Genomic DNA, 10,546 nt, shown 5'->3' with positions numbered 1-10,546 from the left:
GACCAATAAAACCCCTAATTTAAAAAGTTCACAGGACGATTTATCCACAAAATCCATAGGCCTTCCTTTTTAAGATAAGAAAAATATAATAATAAACCATGATTAAAATATAATGACAAACTACATCAGGCGTAAAAAAAAAACGTTTTCACGTTCTGTATTCATAGAAATCAAGGGGAACATTTTGAGTAAATGCAACAAACAGTAAGATATTCACAATGTATTAACACAATTGTTTCATTATAGTGGTGATTTTACAAAAAAAAAAATGTTCCTCAATAAAACAGGAAACTGTTGTAAGGTTTTCAACATTACTAAGTACTTCTTTTGGTCTTCCATCCTTCATATTCTGCAAAAAGTTATTACATGAGAACAAGCACCATTTTCAACATCACTATTAATTGAATCAAGTAATTATTTATCTAATTGCAAATATAATCAGAACAAATAGCATTGATATGTTCAGAAGTTCAGTATGCAATTGAAGCAGCCAAAGTGAGTGGCAAAAGTTAATTACGGTTATTAGTGCATCTCACTCACATACCTCCAGCCTTTCAATGTACGAGAAAACATTTACAATTCTTGGGGATCTTGAAAATTGAAGAAGGGGAATAAGTTTATGCTAAAATAATAGTTCATGCTAATCAAACTTCAAATAAGCTAAAATCCAGTTCCAATAGTTTATTTATATATTACTGAAATCATATTTTAAAAGCGAAATGCTATATAATAAAGGTTTAATCATTTAGATTGTCCCTATTTATGTTAGGTTTTCTCAATTAGATCTTAGTATTTTAAAACATTTCAATTTAGTCCCTATTTTTGCAAAATTGAATCAATTAAAGACAACGTTAAAATTAGGTATGTGTGACGATATGACTTGGCTGAGGTGGCAATCTGAATTGGTTTTGTATCATTTTGGAATTAAATTTTATTGAAATTAAATCATAAAAAAAAATTTTCCTCTCTCTCCTCTAACACCACTTTTTCTCTTTTCCCTCGTCTCTCTGTTCTGGCTCTTCTTTCTCCCCTTTACCGCAACAGAGAAAAACAAAATTTGTCTTCTCTGCCATCAAATTTCAGGAAGGAGAAGGTTGCCGCGCCATTTCCCCTCATTTCTACCAAAATCCCCTCATTTCTCACATTTCCTGAGACTGAGAGTCTCCTTCGAAGAAAACGAAAACCCTTGCATCACACCCATCGACACCGCTACCAAGTGCGTCTCCTTCGCGCAACACAAAAACCTGGGTTCTGATTGGGGTTTTCTCACAGGGAAGGAGAGACGAGTTTCAAGGGGCTCAAGCATGAAGTTTCGCAATGCGAGAATCTCGCCCTCTAGCGTCTTCGCGGCAAAGAGAGAACGTTTTGGGCTTTCGATTTGGGGGTTCTTTTTGCTTTCTTTTCTGTAGNCTGGAACGCGAATTGGAGTTCTTCTTTTGCAACATTGGGGTTAGGGTTTCTGAAATTGTGAATTTGGGGTTTTGGATCCTGTGATTTAGGATTTTGTCTGTTCTATGATTTGGGGGTTTCAAATTGGAATCTGAGTTTGAGTTATGGGTTCTTCCTTTCAAATTGGAATCTGAGTTTGAGTTATGGGTTCTTGTGTTCTTGATGTTTCGTTTTGGATTCTTCCTTTCTGCATTGTTTTTGTTTTTACGTTGAGGATCCTTTCTCGCTGTTCTGGTTCCCGTGGTGGTTGAGGATGGTTGTTCTGGGTTCCCGCGGTGGTTGATCATGGCTGTGCGAGTGGCATTGATGCCAGAGGTGTTGCGTTGGATTAGTTGGGCAATAAAATCCATGGACATATTTGAAATTTGAAATTTGCAACGATGCGTTTTGATTTTTTAAATATGTAAATAAAAGAATTTAAAATTAGTAATATCATCCTGCCACGTCAGTAAAACTTAGTAATATCACCATGTGAGGTACAACATATTTTAACGTCGTTTATCTAAATTAACGGCAAGTCCTTAATTGGTTCAATTTTGCAAAAATAGGGACTAAATTGACACGTTTTAAAATATTGGGATCTAATTGAGAAAACCTAACATAAATAGGGATCATTTAAATGATTAAACCTATAATAAAGCCTAAATTAAAATAAAAATGACGTGACACTTTTTCATATGATCTATGTAATGAGGGCTAAAAATCTTAGCAGTGGATTTCATGAAATCTTTTCTCAACTCTTAAGTTACTTGTGGTATACATTCAAAATAAGAACCTCAAAAATGTCAGAAAGTACCTTTCTGGATTTTGTTGTAGCTGCAGCTAGCTCTCTTATTGCTGGAAATCCTCTGAGTAGTTTCCAAAATTTCCCTCAAAAGCTTTCTTATTAGCTGTTGCAACTCCTTCTTTGGCTGCCTGTTCCTAAAATAAAAGATCGAGTTAAAATACAAGATACATGCAACCTCTTCTGAATTTGACTTTCAGATCATGATGAAAAGTGAAAAAACTTATAGATACAAACTATAACACCCCTAATTTTGGGAGTCATGAAAATGAGACAAAATTTAAAATTTCCTCGAGTCGAAAATAAATTGAAAATTTTATTATAAGAACACTTAAATCAAGCATATCAAGTACTAAAGAAATTGTCAAGATAAATTTTGAAAATTTCAAAGAAACATAATTTACTATAACTTCAAACATAATTGTTCACATCACAATTTAAAACATTATTCCCAGAAATTTCTAAAACATCATTATAAAATTTTCATCGTAGAACCCCCTCTCATCAATTAGCAACTCCAAAATCATATGTATTCCTATTTGAGCTCGCGTATAACATACCTTATATTATCATTGCACAAGTACGCACAGACAAACTAACAAAAATGTATGGGTGAGCTAATGTTTACAACATATACACAAACAGTAATCACATACAATACAGCTTCCAACAAAGCTAATAACCATTCCTCATAAATTCCAACATACCACAGCAACTAAATCAACTTCAATAAATTTCTCATAATTTACACCTTGCATACTAGAGAGTCTTAGGAATAAAACTTCCATTCAGCATAATCAATTAGCATCATTAACCAAATCTTTCACAATCACCTCTATAGAAACTAACATATGCCAACACACATTTATATACATTCTTGATCCCACACCTAAGTTCAATCTAAAAGCACGCACACACACATATATATAACACATGTATGAAGCTTGAAACTTGGTTTTTGGTATGTTGGTACTATCAGTTGCGTAATTTTGTTATCTACATACCAATTTGGCTCTAGTAATCAGTTACATATTGTTGGTAATCAATTATCAGTTGCAAAATTATGTTATCTGTAGAAATTTAGCTCTGGTGATCAATTGTTGCCTTTGGTAATCAATTACCAATTGTAGAATTGAGTTTTTTTTTTTTTTTATTCTGAGTCATTTTGAAAAAAAATTAAGATTCTCATTTTGTTAATCGTTACATCGAGTTGAAATTTTGATATCTAATTATAAACACATGAATTTTCATTTTGACTGATAGGATCTTTGATTAAAGATTTGATTAGAATAATTCTTTTCTCCATTTTGATGTATGTAATGAAAATATTGTAATTAAAAGTGATGAAATAAGATTATACAAGAATATGATGAATGAAATATGTATGATTGTTTGGAATGAGGAACTTTATGTTAAATCATGTTTTATGGGGAAGTGATGAGGTTATAAGTATAAAAGTGAATACACAAGTTACAATCATTAAAGTTGAATTGCATCCTTGTTTTGAGTCTTGGCTTTTAAGGAAGAAGTGCAATCTTCACTAATAGAGTGTTATGTATTGATTAAATATATGTGTTAAGTTATCCTTTATTCTACCCGGTTACAAACTCACATAGTGTTACAGTTTAGGTGGTAAGAATTGAAGAAGGTTCTTATGACGATATTGGAGTAAGACCTCTAATATAGTGATGACATAAGTTAACTTTCCTATCTAAGAAATTTGATTCAAATTTCATTAAGCAAAGTGGAGTGAGGGCCTTTGTCACAATCCACTTTTATGATAGATGCATAACTTTTTATATAAGAGTTAATGTATAAATTTAAATAAAGAGTCTAAGATTTTTAGTTCACACTATTGATTTGTTTACTTGAAGATAATTACATGTTTGTGTACTATATGATAATGATTATTTTATTTAATAAATTAGAATCTATGTAGATAAAAAAATAAAATTTACATTAGCTTACCATTTTTTTTAATGTTGTATATTGTTTGTTTTAAGTTTTTTACAATGATCACTGTATTAATACGAGGAGAAGAACATGTGAATAGAAGAAATGATAGACCTTAGAAGGGAAAGGTTTATTTTTGGTTTAAGTGATGTAATTATTTGAGCTCTTTTGAAAAACCTTAACTATGAACTATATCCACATCGCATACATCTGTTTATATACATTCTTACGCTTTTTGGCCAAGACTATTTAATGCTTTAAAATTGTAAAAACTATTTTTAGGATCGTTAAAGTTTTCATGAATATTTTTTAAGTATAATTTGCAATAAGTATTTATTGTGTTTAAAAATATAAAACAAAGAATAATAATTAATGTCGTATCACATCTTAATTTTGTTAGAATTATCAAAATGGTTTTTCTAATAATGTTCAAAGTGTAAAACGGTAAAACCTTCAATAAATTCTCTCTTCTTTTTTTTTACCAATTTAGAGTTTAGATCTCTACTTTAATTTTTTTTTTCCAATTAATATAACCTTTATAAAAAAAAAGCTAATAATATTAAAAAACATTTTTACCAAAGTTGTTTATGATTAAATAAAGTATGTTTTTATAGAAAATTTGTATTGAGAGGATACGTTGGTACGAAGGAATGGATAAAAGTAAAGTATTTGATTAATACAAGATTGAATAAAATCGACAAAGTCCTTTAAGAAAAGACGAGGGTAAAAAGAGGTATCAAAATAATAGATTAAGTGTTGTTAAAAGATTTTTTTTTTTTTAGAAGTCTCACATTGACTAAATATAAAACAATTTCATAGTATATAAGTGGGTGTAAACCTCACCTTACAAGTTATTTTGTAAAGTTGAATTAGGTTTAAAATTCAGCTCTTAACATAGTATTATAACTATGATTTAGAACCTATCCTTATAAAATTTGTTGTTTGTTAGACTTATTATTTCATACACTATCTGATCACCTATTAATATTTAGTCCTACACTCAAGATGTATATGTTCTAATAAGAGGGTATGTATTGGAAGTCACATATTGACTAAAAATAAGACAATTTCACGTTGTAAACCTTATTTTATAAAGGTTTAATACCTATTTTGGTCCCTCCTTTGGGAGGGTTTGTTCAAAGTGGTCCCTCCTTTTTTCAAAAGTTCACTTAAGTCCTACCTTTTAAAGTGGTCCTTTTTGCTAACGGCCTTAACTTTCTTAACGGCACACTTTGAACAGTTTGAACAGTTTGCTGAGGTGTAACGTTTTGGCTGTTAGCAAAAAGGTAGGAGACTGTTCAAACTGTTCAAAGTGTGCCGTTAAGAAAGTTAACGCCGTTAGCAAAAATGACCACTTTGAACACTTTTTGCAAAAGGTAGGACTTAAGTGAACTTTTGAAAAAAGAAGGGACCACTTTGAACAGTTTTTGCAAAAGGTACGACTTAAGTGAACTTTTGAAAAAAGGAGGGACCACTTTGAACNNTTTTTGCAAAANGTANGACTTAAGTGAACTTTTGAAAAAAGGAGGGACCACTTTGAACAAACCCTCCCAAAGGAGGGACCAAAATAGGTATTAAACCTTTTATAAATTAGTTTTACAATATAGAGTTAAACTTAAAATCCACTTAGAAATAAAAATCAGGATTACAAAGTTATATATAAGCAATATGTTTAAAGATGAGTTATGCCAACATACAGGTTCATATAAAGACATGGAACATTAGAAGTTGCACATTATAGTTGAAATTAAGTATGATTAAATTATACTTATTAAGTATTGAAAAATGTAAAAAAAGACAACTAGATTATCAAGAATGATATTCTTAGGAAATTTCTTTTATCTCTTATAAATTTTTTTGGCATATACTTTTTCCCCTGCCATTTATATCCCTTGTAATTTATCTTTCACATTATTTAGTTCTCTAAGAATTTATTTTAGACTTATTTAAGTGTTTAAATTTCATATAAATTGAGTATTTTAGTCTTAATTAAAACTTTTTATTTTATTAAATATCTAATATTTTTAAATTTTTTCTATCGAGTTATTGTTTAAGATTTTAATTGAGTCAATACTTAAATGTCTTCGCGTAAAACATTAAAAAAAATGGTTAAATTAATATTCAAGTTTATCATAAATTTGATTATTTTTAATTTAAGTTCCAAAATTTATTATCCAAATTTGCTATGTTCTACTTGAAATTACAATAGTCACCTTACTTCAAGTGATAACATTTATTTAAATGAAAAATATATTTTTTTTGAATATTTAATCAAACAAAGATTTTCAATAGAAACTAAAACCTTAATTGAAACACTACCGAACAACTTAAAACTTGATTTGATTAAATCATTATTTAATATTCTCTGTGAAAACAAAACGCATGAGAAAGAACGATTTAAAGTAAAAATATCACAGGTGTAGAAAAAGAAAACACATACTATTATGTATTTTAATGTTTGAAAATTCATATCGATCAATATAATAAAGAGCACACGACCTTGGGTATTTAACATACCCCAAGAATGTGATATATAATTTCCTGTTCATTGTAACAGTGGGGTTTTCATGTTAAAGCAGGCATGACTTCAGCAATAAGTGGTTTCTCTTAGACTGTATAAATTCCAAACTTTAACTTTAAACCAAACACTTCAGTTGCCTCACTTCATTAAGATCAGATGGAGCTTTTTATTCAACCAATAAAAGCAAGAATTTAATCAACATTTTTTCTTTACCTTTGTAGATCATGATGCTAGAGTTGTAGGTGGACAATTATCAACGGTGCAAGCCAATATATCCCTGTACTCCCTCGATATTCTGAAAGAGTCATAAACTTGTCCATCACTGCTTTTCTTGTATTCAAGCAACAGGTTTGATTGGTCAAATGCTGTAAGCTTGACAAATCCAAAGTCATGGTCTTTAAATATACTCCATCTGGTGTTTATGGGAGCAAATTCAGCAAGGGATGCTCCTCCTCCCCCAACCACTAGATGTATTGTACCATTCAAGGGGCCCTTGTAACTGTGCTTCTCTTTATTAGTGCAGATGTTCTGTGTAAGGAAATGGCAGTTATTTTTTCATGTTTAATGGTAACAGAAAACAAGAAAAAAGTGTCTAGGATAGTTCAATCATTTTGATTCTTGATGACAAAGTGACGGCTAGAAAGCACAGATCGATACCACATAAATATACAGGAACATGATAAAGTTAATAATCATAGGCTACGACACAGCTATAATACCCTGTATTAAATTAATCTTCATGTAGTTAAAAAAGATGCAAAGTTATTTTAGGCAACAAAATGGTAGAATTTATATTATTATTGTGGGGTTCCAATTTATTTTGGTATAAAGTTCACGTACCAAAAGTATACAAAGCTAACAAGTCAGAAAATTTTTAATAACAAAATGACCATAATCTAATGTATGTCTTGATGATCAAACTGACAGTGAGTAAAGTGACCAATAAGAAAAGGATAAGATGAGTTGTACACTACCAAATGGAGAAAGGCTATTTTCAAGCCATGGCATATACTCATCTCGAGCTTCTACAGGGAACAAAAGGAACAAAGTAAAAACTATATATCTCTGAAGTTAGACAAAATACCTGATACACAGGGCAAGTTCTTTCGTAGTTATGGACATGTCCATACATTGCTATGTCAACCTTATACTTTTGCCAGAGATATTGAAGGTCCTCCCTTCCCATTGGTTCTTCAAAAGAGCCTTCTGCCACATAGAAGTCAGCAGAAGAATAACCAAGTACCCTATGCGCAAGAAATATCAGCCATGGCTGTTTCTGTCGATCAACCGAAGCTAGGCAATTTTCAATGAATTTATACTGTTCTGATCCTTTTCTCCAATCGAGTTCTGTGTTAGCTATGCAGAATCTGAACATACCATAGTCAGCTGAGTACCTGGCACAGTAAAGTAATTTTTGAAGATCTTTCTGGAGGAAATAACATCTTTTTGTGGGTATACTCAAGAAGCTAACATAATTTACTAGGTTGACTTAGCTTAAAAGCTTAACTTAGTTTTATTTGGTGCAAGAGAAGGGCACAGCTGTGCAACTTTGATGTTTTGAATATATGTTAAAGATGCTAAATGCCTACATCCATTAGAGTTTTACAAAAGGGAACTTATTAAACACATGCTGAAAGGTTGAAATTATAAAGATATTTTACCAGAAATTTTCCCTGTTCTCAGCTGGTACATAAAACATGGTTTGAGACGGTACACCACATTCACCACCAGAATCCATGGTCCCATAAAATGATCCGGTCCCTGGCCAGTCACGTTCATGATTGCCACTAAAAGCACACAATGAAAAGCATAAAATGACATAATCAAGAGTAGCGGTAAACATACAATAATGCAACTCATGCATAACAAGTCAAACCTTGCCGTCATATATGGTACAGTTGATGCAATTGGCTCAATTTGTGCAGTAAACTGATCCCACTGTGAAAGGTATCCACTCGCATAGCATAAATCACCAATGTGGAAGACTATATCTATGTCTTTTAAGTCTTTTATAATCTGTTTAGTAGTGTTGAGTGAGCCAGGCTGGTAATTATTAAATTCATTGGAGCCATCAGCTTCTGCCTGTGTGTAAGATAAGAAAATAAAAAGTAGAGTAACCAGTAATTAAATCACAAGTAAAAATACCTGATATCTTTCCAGGGAATAAATATTTTGACAATGCAAAATATATAAGTTAAATTCAAACATAAAATAACATAAAAGAAAGGAGAGTACATATAATTGGAATAACCCATGGATGAAAGAGAAGACAAAGAAGTAATAGAGATTTAAATCAACCTGATCAATCTTATCTCTTTTGCTTATTTGTAATTATGAATTCATTTATACAAATTGTATCTCCAGATTTCAGAACATGGTTAAACTAGAAGAGTCACGAGAGAAAATAAAAATAAAGAAAATTACCTTTCCCATATCACCGAATATGACTACACGTTGCAAGGAATTTTGACCTGGAAAAGGAGATGCTTTGAACTGGTATTCTTCACTCCATATTACTGTACCATTAAATAGTCTATGCCCCAGCTTGTATATGTACCTGAAAATAGAAAAGAAAAAATACATTGCAATTTGGGGTTCGTACACAGTGAACTGCTGCTAATAAAATCAAGATGTTCCTTCATACCACAATATTTGAAGTTTTGAACCAATATATACTTACGTTAGTTATGATAATACAAGTCATGCGGGGGAAAAGAAGTATATTTGGTGCCAAATCCTTTCTACTTGAATCACATGCAAATTTCTTGGTTTCTTGATAGTGCCTATTCTTCCACTTCAACCAAATAGAACTACACCCAATATAGCGTTTGGTTTCTTATAATAATATAAGTCACGTAGGAAAATAGTTGCATATTTGGAGTCAATCCTTTCTAATAAAATCACATAAAATATCTTGGTTACTTGACAGTGGTTATCTTCATGAAATTTCCCATTCAATCATTTATAAGAACTCCAAATATTGGAATTTGAAGGTGTTAGAGATATTATATTTAGTATATATTGTGTTTATGTTAATTAGGGAAATATAGTCCCTATATGTTTATTAGGGAAACATTGTTCTTATTTTATTTTAGGTTAAAAACTCTTTTTGGTCCCAATTTTGGTTCAGAAAATTCGTTCTGGTCCCTGAGTTGAATTTGTGTTCAATTTCGTCCCAAAGAACGAATTTAATGTTCAATTTGGTCCTTTTCATTAACACCGTTAAAATTGTTAACGGCAAGGTGTCCAACTCTGCAACTGCTATGTGAGGTGTCAGTTTTTTGCTGACTAGGAAACCTTTTCAGTTGGAATTAGAATTTTTTTAAAAACTTAGAAGGGCAAAGTGGGAACATTGACTAGCTTTGACTAGATGGACGTGCCAATGGGGTCTTGACACGTGTCTGCCTCTTTCCCATCCAAAATTAGGGTTTGCTTGGGGAAAAGGGAAAAGGTTTCCTCCTTCACCNTCAAGAGCGTAGACGCGAGAGGGTTTTCTGATACCATTGGGTTTATTGTGTTCTGTGGTTGTTTCTGGTTTGCCAATTTTTTGCTTGCAGGTCGCGAATGGAGAAGAGTAACGGAGGGGCTTGCAGCGGCTTTCGTGATGTTGGCATCGCAGCGGCAGTGAAGGCTCATGACGACAAGGAGGTCGTGCTTTAGTGTGGTGACGCAAAAACGATTTGGGATGGTGCTGCGATGAGGTTGACGACGGCCTACTAAGGTGATGATGATGGCTGCACGATGGTGGAGGTTATGGTGGCCTGAGAGTTCGAAGACGACTTTGCATGGTGGTGTCAAAAGAGATGATGGCAATTTCTGAGTTTCTGGGTTTTCCTCTG

At 32.1% G+C, this 10,546-nt stretch overlaps 1 protein-coding gene across 2 annotated transcripts in view; it reads right to left on the bottom strand.

The window, feature by feature from the left end:
* Window positions 1-6,631: 6,631 nt before the first annotated feature.
* Window positions 6,632-10,546, bottom strand: part of LOC106768628 (probable inactive purple acid phosphatase 1) — an 11,525-nt gene continuing 7,610 nt past the window's right edge. For both annotated transcript variants that reach the window (XM_014653871.2, XM_014653872.2), the window contains 5 exons: window positions 9,132-9,264; window positions 8,584-8,789; window positions 8,369-8,494; window positions 7,792-8,101; window positions 6,632-7,235 (listed from right to left, as the gene is read on the bottom strand). In XM_014653871.2, coding sequence (XP_014509357.1) covers window positions 6,930-7,235; window positions 7,792-8,101; window positions 8,369-8,494; window positions 8,584-8,789; window positions 9,132-9,264 — 1,081 coding nt within the window. In that variant the 3' untranslated portion in view covers window positions 6,632-6,929. The remainder of the gene's footprint in view (window positions 7,236-7,791; window positions 8,102-8,368; window positions 8,495-8,583; window positions 8,790-9,131; window positions 9,265-10,546) is intronic.

This window comes from Vigna radiata, chromosome 7 (genome assembly GCF_000741045.1).
Source record: "Vigna radiata var. radiata cultivar VC1973A chromosome 7, Vradiata_ver6, whole genome shotgun sequence".
NCBI classification, from domain to species: domain Eukaryota; kingdom Viridiplantae; phylum Streptophyta; class Magnoliopsida; order Fabales; family Fabaceae; genus Vigna; species Vigna radiata.
The sequence above is the reverse complement of the archived record's forward strand: the minus strand, read 5'-3'. Positions and strand labels throughout refer to the sequence as shown.